This window comes from Macrotis lagotis, chromosome 1 (genome assembly GCF_037893015.1).
Source record: "Macrotis lagotis isolate mMagLag1 chromosome 1, bilby.v1.9.chrom.fasta, whole genome shotgun sequence".
Classification (NCBI taxonomy): Eukaryota; Metazoa; Chordata; class Mammalia; order Peramelemorphia; family Peramelidae; genus Macrotis; species Macrotis lagotis.
In genome coordinates this window covers 392,251,594-392,268,873 of record NC_133658.1, presented here as the reverse complement: position 1 = coordinate 392,268,873, position 17,280 = coordinate 392,251,594, and the positions used below count along the sequence as shown (strand labels likewise).

The following is a 17,280-nucleotide window of genomic DNA, read 5'->3' as shown; positions in this document are numbered from 1 at the left end:
GATACACAAAGCTAGATTATTACTAGATTATTTTACTCACAGTAATCAAACATATCCTTATGGAGCAAAAGCAGCCATGTGACCATAGCAGCCAATGTTGGAACATATGCACAACCAAAGCTCTGCCTATTCTAACTCTTTTATTCTTACTTCCATGGCTTCTGGAATGGAAGATAAGATAATCCATGAAATCTATATTTCTACTGACTCATTATGTCCCAAATTCCTTTTGATTTCACTGTTCAGGGAACACCAGTGCACTCATAAGACCTCAGGGAAATTTTGGATGTGACACAAAATGGAAACAAATGACAGTTTGTCACCCTCTGGTTATTTGGCACTTTTTCTCTTTACATTATATTATTGTTTACTAAAGTAACAAAAAAAGAGAGAATTAAAATGTGGTATTTCATCAAAAATATAATGAATTTTAAGAAATGAATAAATATATATTGCAAGCATCGTTTCATCAATTTTATTTCACCTATGGATGGAATGAACATTACTATGGATGCTTAGAAAATGCTGTTGCATAGATGAACATTTAAAAAGAGTAAAGAATGTAAATTTGTGATTTCCACATTGGGCAACTCCTGAGGCACCAATCTTAGAGAGAATGCTGATTACAAGTGCTGTGTTACCAACTGGTTAACCAAACTCAACACTAAAAATTGAGTATTGGTTCTGCTAAATGGATGCAAACAAGCTGAATCCTACCACTGGATGTGGAGGAATGACTTTACCTCTCTGCACCTCAGTTTCTCTATCCATATAATGGACTAGATTTTTAGTCAGAAGACCAGAGTTCTAATTTCAGAACTGACAATTAATTGCTGAGCCTTAGTTTCCTATCAATAAAATGGTGAGAAAGGTACCTATATAAACTGCTTTAAGAACTGTTGTAACAAAAACAATTTCTAATCCTTTAACCAGTGGGAATTATTATTATTATTGTCCATAGAATGAAGGGGATTGAATGAGACAATCTCTAAGGTCTTATCTAGATCATGGAGTCCTGTGATTTTTTTTTAAATAGAGGATCCTTAAACTCCTCATTCTAGTGTTCTGTGTTCTAGGTCAGAGGTTCTTAACCTGGGGTCCATGACATTTTCTTTGCAAATTTTGATAACAATTTCTTTTTTTTAAGCTTCCCCCCCCAAGGCAATGGGGTTAAGTGACTTGCCCAAGGTCACACAGCTAGGTAATTGTTAAGTGTCTGAAGCCAGATTTGAACTCAGGTCCTCCTGACTCCAGGGCAGGTGCTCTATCCACTATGCCACCTAGTTGCCCCAACAATTTCTATGTAATGAATTTCCTCTTTAATCCCCTATGTGCATATTTAAGCATTTTTAAAACATTGTTCTTAGAAGGAGTACATAGACTTCATCAGACTGCCAAAGGGATCCATAACACAACAAAGGCCATGTAGTTCCTTGCTTCCCCATTCAGCATATGCTATAAAAGTCACTTCTCTTGGGCATTAATTACAGGAATTGATTACAAGGCAATTTCCCCTTCCTCAGTGTGGCTACAGCATATTAGCGCAGGGTGGAGATGGGAAGGAATTTCTGGCAACATCTGCAGTTTCCAAACAATCTGTCCTCTTCCCTCACTCTGCAGCCAGAACAGAATTGAGACACTGCAACCATGACGACACACGTCACCCTGGAAGATGCCCTTTCCAATGTGGACCTGTTGGAGGAGCTGCCTCTCCCCGACCAGCAGCCATGCATCGAACCTCCACCATCTTCCATCATGTACCAAGTAAGTACCTTCAGGATCAGACCCAGGATAGTAAGGTTCAAGCATCACCTGACAAGATCCATTCTCAAGCAGATGGGAGGTTGAAGGAGAATGTGAGAGATCCAGGACAGCATCAAAGAGGATAAAAAGTGATAAGTCAAGAGGTCCAGTCCCAGGTGCAGATTAGGAAAGTAGCTGTAGAGAATAAGGTCAAGACAAACCCTAGTCAAAGTTTAGAAATTGTACCATTTCTGCAGGTTATTGTCAGAGACCTTGAGATTTCACAATAATATATGTAACTTGACTTAAAACAAAATAAATCCCTGTGGATGGTAGAAAGTAGAAATTTGTGGCATGAAAGATAAGTGCATTTATAAAAAGTTGTATTAAAAAGTGTAGCTTGTTATACCATCCTGCAAATGGTGTTCCAGGCACTATTGTGTAAGTGTTTGTATGAGGGTCTTCTCCCCTCCCCTGATCTTTTGTGACTCCAAATAACTTACGAACTGTTCTAACTGCTCAGTTTTAGCAGCACTGACATCATGAATTAAATATTGCAATTTAAAAACCCCTGGAGCTCAACTGTAATTACATTTCCTTCATGTATGCGAAAATGCTCTCCCTAAAGCAGATAATGGCTTGGGGAGCCTGGGTCATGGTTGTTTGTTTTAAGTGCAATGAAAATGTTTGTGATAAATATTGATTGGCTCACCCAAGGAAGAAATGCAGCGGAGGGATCTCCTGATGCAGATCCAATTAGCCTTGAAAATAGCCAGTGGTTCAGTCACTCTAGGCAAGTTAAACTTTCCACCATGAAAGTTCATTCATTTGTTTTCCTATTAGCTATTCATGGTAGCTAATAAATAATTCCAGGGGTTAGTGGATTGTCAGTACTATGTTTACTTCCAATATTTCAATACTTGAGAATTGATCAATCAATAAGAATTTAACAAGGATTTATTCTGGGTCAGGCTGTGTGTTAGATTCTGGACATACAAAGACAGTTTCCTTCACAAACCTTATTTTCTAGTAGAGGAGATATGTAGACATATAAATACATGTAGAATATATGCAAAATATAGTTTCACTTAGAATTACCTCAGTGCCATAACAGATTGATTGGAAGGAGGACTTTGGAGGACTGTTTTCCTCCAATTTCTTACTCAATTATAGTGGGTATGAAATTGGACACTCACCCATTGACATAACACCTATTGGAAACCAGATTAGAAAAGATTACTAATCCTGCTTTAGGCACTGATTAGCTATGTGAATTTGGGCAAGTCACTTCACTTCTCTTAGTCTCGGTTTCCTCATCTATAAAATGGGGACAAGAACCTATCTCTCAGAGTTGTGAGGATAACATGTGACGTGCTTTGTAAATAACGAAATGCTACATAAATGTTAACTATTATGATAGTTCTGATACAGATTTAACTATTATACCTAGCCTGACACAATAGAATATAAACTCCTTGAAGGCAGAGACTTTTTCACTTTTATCTTTATACTTCTTGTACTCAGTACAATTCCTGGAACACGTTAAGTGATTAATAAATGTTTATTGACATATTGATTGCTCCATCCCTTTATTGGTGGGAAAAGGAAAATTCTTCAAAAAACCCTAACAGTTTCTTTTGCTCCTGGCTTTGGTTTTGGCAGATTACATTTCTGGTTGGGGAGAATGCCATCACTCTAAGAGTTGTAATATTCTTCCTAGTGACCCAGCATCCCAGCAGTTCCCTTGGCCTGCCTTGTAAAGGTCATGCCACAATGACCGCTTCTGTTTCAGCTGGGGAGCTTAAACTCTTTATGATTTATGGAAGCATTGAGATCCCCAGTTGCCAAACCCCACTCAACAGAAGGCATTTAGTAATGCCCCTAGAACTCTTCTCTTCCCTTTGGTAATGATTTCTAATTTTTGGATTTCCACAGGCTAACTTTGACACAAATTTTGAGGACCGGAATGCCTTTGTGACAGGCATTGCGAGGTACATTGAGCAGGCCACAGTGCACTCCAGCATGGTGAGTCTATGAAGATGGATCTGAAGATGGACCTGCATGAACACATATACACAGAAGTGTACAGTCATTCTTTCCCCCAGTAATATCCTCAGCTCTAGGAAGTCTTCTTAACTCATCTTCTTCCAGTCCTCCATGCTCATGGATCCCTACTTCTTGCTATTGTTCATGATGCTTCCTTTTTCCTCTTCCTCCCTAAATCTTCCCCATCCTTCAAGACCAACCCCAAGCCTTACCCCCTGTAAGAAACCTTCTCCAGATACCAGGACACAGTAATCTCTCTTTTATTTAGTAAGGTCACATTTTCTTTTAATGGCTTTTTTTTTTTTGCAAGGCAAATGGGGTTAAGTGGCTTTCCCAAGGCCACACAGCTAGGTAATCATTAAGTGTCTGAGACCGGATTTGAACCCAGGTACTCCTGACTCCAAGTCCAGTGCTTTATCCACTACACCACCTAGCCGCCCCAAGGTCACATTTTCTAATCTTTTATTTCCCCAAATAAGTCTTTTCTCCTCAGGCTATTTTGTGGCAAAGAATGGTGAGCAGTTTTTTTTAAACATCAGTCACAGGTATTAGTGGAAACACATAGTCAAGGCTCATTTCAAATGGTTTTGCTTGTTTTTAAAATAATTTTTATTGCTGTGTTTTGTTTTATGTTATCTATATTCCCCAATATGTCCCTCCTCCCACTCCTCTCAGAGTGCATCCTTTAGAGCTAAGAACGAAAATGAAGAGGGGAAAATTTGAGAAAAGCTTACCACCCTAGCAAAAAAGTCTGCCATCATAGTCTTCCATCATTGCAAAGGAGCTGAGAAAGATTTCAATAGTTTTTAAAATACATAATTTCATTGTTGTGGGACTTCTCTATCACAGCCAAAGATAGTAGCCTCTTTGCACCTTTGGTTTTGTGAATTATTTTGTCCTGAATAAATCATTGCTTGGTGAAGAACCTTCAACTCCCTTAGCCAGATGAGTCCTTAGATGAACTACATGTTGACTATTTTTTGGCTTTGGACTCTTTTCTAGCTTAATGGCTTCAGCTTTTGGATTTACCCTTTGAGACCCAGGGTCAACTTTGAACCCTGATAAGGCTTGTGGGGAGGACTTTAGGGGAAAGTCCTAGGGGTAGAAACTTTTCAAGTGGAACTAAATACTATTTGTATGCATAGTACAAAGGTACCTGACTTTTCAAGTAGCTTTCAGATGGGTTTCTTGCCCAGTGTCCTTTGCCTTTACTCTTATGTTTTACTAAAACTGAACATTCCAAGTTCTTTGGCCAGAGGCAGATAAGGTGGTATTGTGACTAAAGGACTGAACCTGAAATCAGGAAGGCCTCGATTCATTTAAGCACAGATCCTTACAATTGTAATTCTAGCAATTCATCTTATTAAGTATGGCTAGCAGATTATTAATAAAATGATGATTATTATTCTTTCTCTCATAAACCAAAACCAGTCATGGAGTTTGATCAATGCTTATATGCCCTTGGAAGAGTGAGTGTTCCCAACAGCCAGAAATCAACTCTGATTGGTTTATAATTAATGAGAAAATAAATATTATAATGAAGGACAGACTTATTCTAATAAAAGACTAGGGAATATGATTTTCATTATGTAATAACCCATTCTCATCTCTACGCAGACAACCCCACCTGGGCAATTTAGACACTACCCAAGACTGTCTGAGCAAAACACAATGGTCTAGAATTCACCTCAATTGAATTCTATACATAAGGTTTTCTATTCCAACTATGTACCATGAGGATTTGGGTAATCTCTTCTATTAGCAGTGTCCTTCAGAGAATGCATAATCTATAGGGATTTATTTCTGATTGAGGAAACAGAAAAGAAAAACCTTAATCTCAATTAATAATGTTATTAATATTAGAGAGTAAAAATCATTTTTCTCACTCCATGTATGACTCAAGTCATTTAGCCTGAATCTGACTCAGTTTCCTACTCTGTAAAATGGGATTCATAATAGTGCCCGCCTCACCAGGTTGTGGTGATCAAATGAGATAATAATATTCAAGTGCTTAACATAGTACCTACCTTATAGTGGGCATGTAATATATATTTATTCCTTTCCCCTGTTCTTCCCTACCCGCCTGCCCTGAGAGTATATAATTTACTTGACTTTTCTACAAGATTATAGATTTGTATTGTGCTTTGACATCACAGATTTATTATTTACTTATTGTTATGGGGTAGAGGATACCATGGACAAATGAAATAGATACATAATGAAATGGATCTTAATCCAAAACTTTCATCTTGGCTGCTTGAAATTAATGAAATGGAATGGAATGATGAAAACTTGCTTTTTTCTATGTAATTTTTCTTGCTCTTTGGGTTTAAACAGAAATAGCAACCACAGCAAGAGGGAGGAGAAGGAGGAAGACGGTATTACCTTCTTCAGTTGAACATTGTTTTATGAGGATGGGCACTCAAAAGTCAGAACTGAAAATCTTTTCTATAGTTAATTTTGAAATATAAATAATGTCACCTTCCCTCTAAGAATATTGACCATATCTCAAAGTAATTCTAGAATTTCAGCACTAAAAGGTGCCTTTGGCATAACCTCCTCACTTGATAGATGAAGAACAGAAAGGTGGATGGCTAGGTGGTCCAATGAATAGAGTGTTGGCCTGGAGTCAGGAAGACTCAACTTTCTGAGTTCAAATTTGGCTTCAGACTCTTACTATCTTAGTCATCCTGGGCAAGTCACTTACCCCTATTTAGTTGTTTCCTCATCTATAAAATGGGCTGAAAAGGAAATGTAAAACCACCCTAGTATTTTGCCCCCAAAACCCCAAATAGGGTCACAAAAAATTGAACACTACTGAAAAATGCCTGAACACCCCCCAAAAAGTGAAGTGTACTACTAATGACTCACAGTTATTCACTAGAGAAATAACCTGGATTTCATCAATTCCAGTCTGGAGCTCTTTCCAATCTAGCTCTTTCCAATCTAATCAAAATTAAATTATCATTTTTGCAATTATATAGAAAAAGACAGACTAAAGCACTCGGTTAGAAAGACTATTAAATCTTAGGTTTAAAGCTGGAAGGGACCTTAGAAATTATCTTACCCATTTCCCTCAATTTTCCAGAAAAGGAAACTGAGACTTGGAAATTGAAGTGACTTGTGTGAGGTCACTTAGGAAATAGCAGAGCAAGGATTCAAATCCAGATCCTCCAATTTCAAATCCAGTACCCATTATATTATGTTATAAACTAAGTGAGAATTGCTGGAAATTTGAGACTAAATTCAGTAATACACATATACATATACATATACATATACATATACATATACATATACATATACATACATACATATATATATATATATACACACACACACACACACACACACACACACACACACACATACACACACACATTTGGTGAAGAGGGAATGTGTTTTTTGGTCCAGTCCTGAAATTTCATCAGTATAGGGAAGTTCCAGCATAAACATTCCCTCCTTGGATGTAAATGGACAACCGATATGTAACATATACCTGAGGGCCTAGGAAGTTGTGACTTGCCTATGGTCACTCTGATAGCATGTATCAGAGGCAAGACACGAACCCTGTCTATTCCTGACTGATCTTCCACCCACTATACCATGTTGTCTCTTGTGGGGATGTTAGGGAAGTCTTAGACAAAAGATCTGAATTTGAATCCCATTGTTCTACTTCTTTGTGACCTTGGGCAAGTCACTTAATTTTTCTAAACCTCAGTTAATTCATCTTTAAAATGAGGGAATTGAGTTAGATGATTTCTAAAATTTGTTTTAGTTCTTTCGCCTGCATCTCTTGCCTGCATGGCAACAAGGTTACTATCTAATATAACTGGATGGATACAGTAAGCCCCTGACAAAGTGCTCTGTTGAGAATAGCCAAGGACCTAGACTATGATCTAAATAATTGAAGGACCTGAAGAGCCCTTGGGAACCTTCAGAGTCAAAAATCAGATTGTGTTGTTATCCAGGAGAGCATGAATGTCTTCTCATCCATATATGTGGTGAAACAATCAGCCCAGGCAACTCTACCTCCAAAGAAGCATCTCCTCCTCCTTTATATATGGGGAAACTCCAGAGCCTGTTCCCATCCACCCCAGCCTAGAAATGTTCAACAGCCACAGTACTAGAGGAGTGAAGGGGTGGGGGAAGGGTTAAGTGCTACTGAATGGGAAAAAAGCATCTCTCATTTTAGGTTCCCTTTTCTGATGTGAATGCTGGGGCAGATGGTAGAGGATGCTTATTGCCTGAGTTTTATTCCACCAGCTGCTCTTCTGTGGTTTTAGTTTAGAGTCTTTTGAGTTGTTTCTTCCTCTCTGCCTCCATTTCCTTCTTTCTTTCCTTCCTTCCTTCCTTCCTTCCTTTCCTTCCTTCCTTCTCTTCCCTTTTTCTTTCCTTCATTCCTTGCTTCCTTTCTTTTTTTAAGCACTTTATTTAGGAATTCAGCATTTGATTCTCGGCAACATTTGCTCTAAAAGGTAGAGTTGTTCAAAAAAACTAACCACTACCAGCCAAACAATTAGCTACATATTTCTTCATCGGTAGGTAGACAAACAAGAAGCCCTTAGTAAATAATTATTCCAAACACTGTGTTAAGCCCTGAAAATACAAATACAAGTATAATTCCCTGCTTTTGAGAATCTTACGTTTTAATGGGGGAAGACAAAACATAATAGGGAGATGGGGAAGAGAAAGCTACTCCTACAGGAGCATGACATCCAAGCCTATAAAGTCAAAAGCTAACTTTAGCTGGGAGGTACATAAAGATTTCCCTACCCAAATGGAACTTCCCTCTCTCCCCCACCAATAGAGAAGAGGACCAGTAAGGCAGAGGGATGTTACAGGAGGAAAAAGGCAACGAGTAAATGGAATCTCCAGGGGGAGGATTCTCCAAGGACTGAGGGAAGTTTCAGATTGAGATTACAGCTGAGGCATGGGGGTTGAAGTCCAAAAAGTCAGAACTAGAAAAGGAAGCATTAGATAGATAAAATGGTATAAAGAGGATCAGTAGCTAATATCTAGTGAAATAAGTACATTTTGTGGATTTTTTTACTATTATTATTATTCTTCACCAGACCTGTGATTTCCCTGGTATCATTTTCTTCCAGCTTACAGTGCAGAACAAGTGTTCTGTAACTTATAGTTTTAGAGAGTTGTCTGATACACTAAGAAATTAAGAAACTTGACCAAGATCATACAGTTGATATATGTCAGAGGTTGGACTTGACTCTAGTCAACTCTCTGCCTACTATACCAGTGAACAATTCTTTTCATTATTACAGATCAACAAATCTATGTAATTTTACTTTTTTCAGCTATAAGTATGGTTTGCAGATGGATGGATAGATGGTTGGATGGACAGATAAATGGACAGATGGATAAATGAATGAATGAGATAGATAAATGGATAGAGAGAGAGAGATGATAGATAGATGGATGAAAGGATGGAGAGTTGGATGGATATTTGAATGGGATAGATAGATGATAGATAGGACATTTATTGAGCCCTTACTAAGTGCTGGGGATACAAATACAAGTAAACAAAATGGCCCCTGATCTCAAAAAACTTACAGTTCTACTGGGGGAAGATAACATATAAAGGGGACATTAATTTGTCAGGGTGTGGAAAAACAGCCACACAGAAAGCATGGGTTTGAGAAGGTCAGGAAGTGAGATGGAGGCCTAAATTCAGACAAAATAGGTGAAAGATTATTTTTTCTGAGCCTAAGGCTGTTTTTGGAGTGGAGGCCAAGAAGTGGATATGATAACCTGAATGGAGATAATCAGGAAGCCTTGATGTCAGAATGGCCAGGAAGAGGAATGATTCACTCACTTTAGTTTTCTTATTGGTATAGAATTTCAGTTGAATCATTTGTATGGGAATTAGATCTCATTGTGGGAGAAGTCAAGGCTCTTACTAGAGATTTGGGGACATTTTTGAAATCTGGGGAGAAGTAGCTGTTTCTCACTAAGGTGCAGAGTCCCAGGAACATAGATATTTATCTCTGTTTCAGAATGAAATGTTGGAGGAAGGGCATGAATATGCAGTCATGCTTTACACCTGGAGAAGCTGCTCCCGGGCCATCCCCCAGGTAAGAAGCTTCCTGGAATCTGCATGTCTCCTCTCTCTCCTTGACCTTCAGTGGATACTGTTGCCTAATGTTTTATACCAAGAAATAGTCATAAATAAGAAGAGACTTCTTAGACAGAAGAGGAATTCATAGAAGTTTACAATGAAGGTCTTTGAATTAGAGGTTGATGGAACCTTAGAAATCAGCTAGTCCAACTGCCTCATTCTACAGATGAGGAAAATGCATCTCAAAGAGTTGAAGTGATTCGACTAGCATTACTCATGACAAGATTTGAACCCAGATTTTTTGACTCTAGTACTCTTTCCACTGTGCATATCTCTGGAGGAGAGTATAGCATAAGTGACTGACTTTACAAATTTTTGGTTCCAGATTTTATTAGTGTTGACCCTTGGCTTCCAGTGAAAATTGACTGCTGCTACATAACCTCTGATCTTAGAAAGTTGAGTGGGGGCATTTAAGGTTAAGTGTTTTGCCCACAGTCACACAGTCAGTGTGTGTGTGTGTCAGACAGGAGTCTGACCAGGGAGTCCCAACCCTGAAGCCAGTTCTTTAGCCGTTCCACCATGCTGTCTTGATGTGGCAAGTAAATGCCTATGATTCACAGAGCGCATGAAAATTAAGTGGAATATTTTTTGATCCTTAACAAGTATCTCTTTCTAATCTGCCCAGCTCTACATATGGGATAGAATTTTCCTCTGGGCTACTTGTTTCAGGCAGTGTGATAGAATAGAAGAAGAACTATCTGGAGACACAATATTTGGGTTCTTATCATGACATAACTGTTCTATCAGTGGCTCAATTTCATTGTTGGGGAAATTGTGGAACTGAATTTGATTTCTACAGTCCCTTTGAACTCTACATCCTCTGAGCTTATGGTGGGACAGTGGGGATCCATGGATCCTAGATCAACTTGAATCAGCTCTCAAGAGCCAGAGTTGTTCATTTTTCAATGTATAGATTCACATCTTGGAAACTGCCAAATTTTATAAACTAAGGCTTGATTTATTGTTTGGTTCATTGTCAAGACTTAAGAATGTGATGGAGAAAATGCTAATAATGAAGATCAAACTTAAAAGTGTGATGTGTGTACATCCCTCCCCACCCCTCCAGCTCTGAGCATTGGTTTTAAACATTTACCAGAATGTGCCTAGATGTTGTCCTCTGCGTTGCCCCCAGAAGGATGAAAAGAACATTTTTTCTCTGCCCAGAATCTGTTTTCTGCCCATATATTTCCACTGGGGATAGAGAATAGAAGAGAAGGACAGAGAAAGAAAGAAAATAAGAAGGGAGAAATTCTTGGCTATTTTCCTGTCTCCACCAGCCTTCCATCCAGTTCCCAACCAAGCCAATCTTTGATCTCTATGTTATCACCCAAGCATCTATCATTCCATGGTCTTTTATCCCCCTACAGGTAAAATGTAATGAGCAGCCCAATCGTGTGGAGATCTATGAGAAGACTGTGGAAGTTCTGGAGCCAGAGGTTACCAAACTGATGAAATTCATGTACTTTCAGGTGAGGACTTGATTTGGAGGTAGAAAAGGGTGTCGAGATATCTTTGAAGAGTCTCTTCTCAATCCAAAGATAAGGGTTTAGGAATTCCTGACACTTCACATATTCTAACTGCCCACTCTTTAGAGGCATGTAGGTAGTGTGGCATAATGAAGTCCAGAAACCTAGGTTTGAATTCCACCACAAATACTTCATAGCTATTTGACCATGCAAGTCATTTGACCTCTCTGAGGGTCAATTTTCTCATTGGTCAAATGCTTTTGTGACCTACTGCAATGGGTTGTGTAAAGAAAACCTCTTAGTACAGTAGAAAGAGAACTGAATTTGGAATAGGAGGATATGGATTCATATCCTGGCTCTACCACTTACTGTTTGTGTGATCTTAGACAGTTCACTTAATTTCTCTAGGTTTCAATTACTTCATTGTAGAATGTGTAAAAATATACACATCTTCTGTGTGTATATATTTATATTATATATATTTTTTGATTAGATAGACTCTAAGGTTTCAGTCTAGCTTTAAATGTATGATCCTAAAGCACATTACAGACTCTAAATATAATTGGAATGTGTGTTATCATCAAATCCTTTCTTGCAGGAGAAGTATTAACAAGAAAAGTCATAGCAATATTTTGACAGCTACCCCCACATAATCCAGGTCACTTGGCTGCATTGAGGCTGAGAAATCTTTATTATTGTTCCTCAATGATCACTATCTTGGGAAGGTCTCACCCTCCCCTTTTATTAAAAGGGAAAGGAAAGTGAACTTGGTGAACTTGTCACCTGCCCCAGGAAACAGGTTAAAAAGGAATCAGAGATCTACAGTCAGTTTCTTTCTTAAAGAGTTCTCAGCTTATCAGAAAGAAATCAGCAGCACTAGTCTTTAACACCCTGCCTGCAATTGTAAAAAAAAAAAAAGGGGAAGAAGAAAAGAGGAAGCAAGAAAGGAAGACAAGGTTGTTAAAACTTCAAGTAGGCCTGGAAAGGTGCACAGAACAAAGCATTGGGGAAGGTGGGAGTGGGGAGGAGGAACATTATTGTTTATTCATTCATTTTGTCTTATCTGGTTAAAGGCTAGGTGATTAGAATAACATCCACACATGTGAATTTATTAATCATGTACTCACATATACACACCCATATATGAATGTCCATATTTGTCTATGTATATACCTTTTAATATTATATATGTGACACACATGTAACATTAACATACATGTGTATATATATATATAATTTTTATATATAATAAAATGATCACAGATATTTTACAGACAGCTTTCTTGGTCTACATACTTCAAAACCTACTTTTCAATTCAGAACAGTTAAAACCAAAATGAGAATCATTTCATATGCCTTAGAGACATAGGGAGGCATGACAGTGTTTTGGAAATGGGAGTCAGAAAAACCTGGATTCAAAACACTTATTAACTTCATTACTATGGATAAGTCATATAATTGAACTGAGATTCATCTATAAGTTTCCTCATTTGTAAAATGATATAATACCAATAGTATTTACCCCATTGGGTTGCTGTAGGGTTTCAGATATCTTATAAACTTTAAAGCCATTTTATAAATATCCTGTTACTCTAATATCTCTATTTTCTTCATTAGACTGACCCAAAGATCTTGATTAGGCAGCTAGTTACTGAATCCATTGAGTATCTTAGAAGAGACATGCAGGTGGCACACAAGAGAAACCCCAGAGCACGGGCTCTGCCCTCTCAGCTCACAGGTTAGAGGAAGTGAAACAGACAAATGGGTAACCCAGGAAGGAGGGTTTGGAGGCAGGTAACTCTGGTTTGCATTCTGGCTCTGCCATTTCATGCCTACTTGTTAACCTTGGGCAAGTCACTTAACTTCTCTGGGCCTCAGTTTACTCATATGTGAAATGACGGATGTGGACTAGATGATGTCCTAAGGATCTTTCCAATTCCACATCTATGATCTGGTGTCTTCAGCACATCAGGAACTCAGAGAAGGGGGAGCCATCACATCCCGGAGTTGTCAGGGAAGGGGATAAACCTAGAGCTAGACCTTGAAAGATTAGTTTGAGGGGCAAATTTTAAACAGGCGAAGTAAAATGAGGAAAGATAACTGCAAAACATTAAGTTGAAAACTAAGCATTAGTCAAGGGAGTTTTCTCACTAGTGGTTCTCTGTATTAATGGAATCACAGGTTCAGTCCAAAATAAAGATAATAGCAACAACAATTCTTATTTATTTGTGCTTTAAAAACTGCAAAGCACACTATACAATCTCATTTGATTACCATAGCAATCATGTAGAGGTATTTATTATTCTCACATGACATATTAGAAAACTGAGACTCAGAGAGGTCACACATCTAATAAGTATGAGAGATGGGTCTTGAAATGGTATTTTCCTTACTGCCAAATCTGAGGTAGGATTCAGTAAAGGATTTGATGTCAAGAAGACCCAGGTTCAGATCCTTTCTCAGACCTTTACTCTGGTCAAATTACATAAAGTTTCTATGCCTCAGTTTCCTCATTTATAAAAAAAATGGATTGGGCTAACTAGTTCTCTATCTTCTAAGACACTCCTCCCCATGAACAAAATTTGCCTAGGGAAACAGAATGGACTTGTGGTATGCAGGAAGCAGGTAAGGGAAGAACGTCATTGGAGTAGAGGGTTAGTGCTGGAGAGGACTGGAAAACAGTGATGTCAGTAGGTCCTTGCTAAATGAATATCTCTTGACTTACGTAGCTCAGGGACACATGGACTCCAGCATTACTACTAGTGGTTCTATATCCCAAAGAGATAATAAAAAGGGGGGAAAGATCCATATGTACAAAAATATTTAAAACAGATCTTTTTGTAGTGGCAAAGAACTGGAAATTGAGAATATGCCCAACAATTGGGGAATGGTGAACAAGTTATGATGTATTAATGTTATGGAGTACTATTGTTTTATAAGAAATCATGAACAGGTATACTTTAGTAAAGCTTCGAAAGACTTGCATAAACAAATGATGCTGGAAGTGAGAAGAACTGGGAAAACATTGTACACATTATCAGCAACAATGGGAAATGGCTCAACTAGATGGATGGAGTTCCTCTCAACAATTCAGTGATCAAAGATAACTCTGAGGGATCTATTATGGAAAATGATATCTACATCGAGAAGAACAAACAAAAACTATAAAGTCTGAATGTAGAGCAAAGCATATTATGTTCACTTTAAAAAATTTTTTATGTTTTTCTTTCTTTCTTATGTTTCCCCCTTAGTCCTAATTGCTCTTTCACAACAGGACTAATATGGAAATATGTTAAATATGATTATACATGTACATTATTTACCAGATTGTTCAATGTCATGGGGAGGGGGGGAGGGAGGTAAAAAAATGTGGCTCTCATAAACTTACAATTGGTTAAATATTGAAACTATCTTTGCATGTAATTGGGAGCAAATAAAATTAAAATTTAAAAAAGGAAAGAAATCAGGTTTGGATTTGGGAAGTCCTTTTAGGAACTTGTCAGTGAGGAAGATTGGTCTTTCAGTGCCACCTTTGGTTTGCTCTAACCCTTCTTGCATTATTTTTCAGCGCAAGGCTATTGAGCGGTTCTGCAGCGAGGTGAAGAGACTATGCCACACAGAGCGAAGAAAGGACTTTGTCTCTGAGGCCTACCTCCTGACCCTTGGCAAGTTCATCAACATGTTCGCCGTCCTTGATGAGCTGAAGAACATGAAGTGCAGTGTCAAAAATGACCACTCTGCATATAAGAGGTCAGGGGGATCCCCTTCCCAAAGCCTTACCTGCCTTCATTACAGCTGGGGAGAGGGATGTAGCTGAAACCTTCTAACAGGCCCCACAGCCTAAACTTTGGGTGGCACTTGGGCCAAGGGCTCAGTCTCCCAGAGATTTGCAGAATATATTTTTAGATACAATCAGAAGTTTGGGGGAGATAGGGGCAGTAGAAGACACATCTGGGCCCTTGAAAGTATTCTTTGGTCTTAAAAATAGAATCCACATTATGTTTCTTGTGCTTGAGGAAATGGAAAACTTTCATTTAAATACAAGCATAGAAGGTGAAAAGTTTCAGGATCAGCTCAGAGCCACCTTGCCAGAATTTTCCTGGGGAATTTTCTGAGGGGATTTTCTGCATTTCAGAGCAGCCCAGTTCTTGAGGAAGATGGCTGATCCACAGTCCATCCAGGAGTCTCAGAACCTCTCCATGTTCTTGGCAAACCATAACCGGATCACACAGGTGAAAGACACAGGTTTACCTCCTCTCCCCATTTCCCTTTTTTGTCCCCCACTCTCCTTCCTTCCTCCCTGTGTTGGTGTTCTCAGGAATGTTAACTCTGGGTGGACAAGGGAAAGCATGTAGTGAATGAATGTCTTGTAGGCATTGACCAACCTAATCCCTATGTGACAGAGACTATCTCCCCAGTCTAATTGTCTATAATAGCCTTTTAACAAAGAAACCAAAGAAGCAATGAAAAACTCATCTCACTATGATTTCAGTCTTTCTTTTTCTACCAAAAGTTAGCTTCTGGTATCCTCTTCTAACCAGTCTCCAGCTTTGGGTGCATGACAACTAATTTAGGTCTTCTATATAAAATTTTAAAGACTGTAAAATGCTTTACTTTTATTATCTCAATTGATCCCCATAACAATTCTTTATTATCATTCCAATTTTATAAAGGAGAAAATAGAGGCAGTGTTACATAGCTAGAATGAATATTGATTCATGATTCAAATTCAGGTCTTCCAGAACATTGTTACTCCCAGCTGCTACTCAATCCAATGTGATATTAATGAAATGTTATCAGGCAAAACAGTGGACCTCATATGCAAGACTGAGAAAAGCTATTCCTCTGTGGAAAGGTGTCATGCTCAAATCCCTTGGGTTTTCATTGTTTATCTTGCCTTCAGATGGTTGGATAATATTTCTTGAAATTGGAAAGATAAATAATATATTGCCCAAAGAATTATTTCTTTCATTGTCTCATCCAGACAATGCCATTGGTTATCCCTCATAATGCCAGTTTCGGAGATTCCTTACAAGCTTCATATGTCCTTTGGACATTTTAAAAGATGGTACTGGAAATTTCAATGGGCTAATAGGTATCCTGCTAACCAGTACTTGTAAAAATCATCATGGTTGAACAGGCTTATCCCTAACAATTTGGATTCTCAGATCTCTCACCTCTCACTGTCAAACTATAATGGCTCATTCCAAAGGCATGTAGACAGAAAGTTCTGGGGTGGAAAGTAGCAAAGATTTTGGGTGTGTATCTAACACTGAGGGTGTTTTCTTCAGTGTCTCCATCAGCAATTGGAGGTAATCCCAGGCTATGAGGAGCTGCTGGCTGACATTGTCAACATCTGTGTGGATTATTATGAGAATAAGATGTACCTAACCCCCAGTGAAAAACATATGCTCCTTAAGGTAAAAGAATTTATTGATTATGTGTATTTTCAGCTTGCCTCTTCCCCTTTTCTAGACCTATCTTCATTTTTTAAAATTGTCACTTCCCAATAACCTGTCCTCTCCATAGAATCCTAAAGAAAAAGAGTTAACAAAAAAAAAACACAGATAGGTAGAGACTATGACAATAGCATAAAGACCTGTAGCACATCTTTCCTCTGAAAGAAGAGAATTTTATTTCATTTTTATTTCTTTGAAACAAAGACTATTCCTTACATATAATTTAAATTTTGCTGTCTTGGGAATTCTGCTATTTCTGGAGCTCAGATTAATCATGGTGATCTAGATTCTCTCTTTTAGTCTTATTTTCTTTTAATCATTGTAGTCATGCATATTATTCTCTTGGTTCTACTTCCTTTGCCTTACATCTCTTTGTACAAGTTTTCCAATGTTTCTCTGACTCCTTTATATTAATTGTATCTTACTCTCA

The 17,280-nt window shown here is 38.2% G+C and overlaps 1 protein-coding gene across 2 annotated transcripts in view; it reads left to right on the top strand.

Annotated features, from left to right (window-relative positions):
• The window catches only part of CYFIP2 (cytoplasmic FMR1 interacting protein 2), a 133,259-nt gene that overhangs the window by 24,463 nt on the left and 91,516 nt on the right, over positions 1–17,280 (top strand). For both annotated transcript variants that reach the window (XM_074212525.1, XM_074212526.1), the window contains exons 2-8: positions 1,621–1,764; positions 3,679–3,768; positions 9,804–9,881; positions 11,293–11,394; positions 14,960–15,141; positions 15,527–15,623; positions 16,683–16,811. In XM_074212525.1, the coding sequence (XP_074068626.1) occupies positions 1,648–1,764; positions 3,679–3,768; positions 9,804–9,881; positions 11,293–11,394; positions 14,960–15,141; positions 15,527–15,623; positions 16,683–16,811 (795 nt within the window). In that variant the 5' untranslated portion in view covers positions 1,621–1,647. The remainder of the gene's footprint in view (positions 1–1,620; positions 1,765–3,678; positions 3,769–9,803; positions 9,882–11,292; positions 11,395–14,959; positions 15,142–15,526; positions 15,624–16,682; positions 16,812–17,280) is intronic.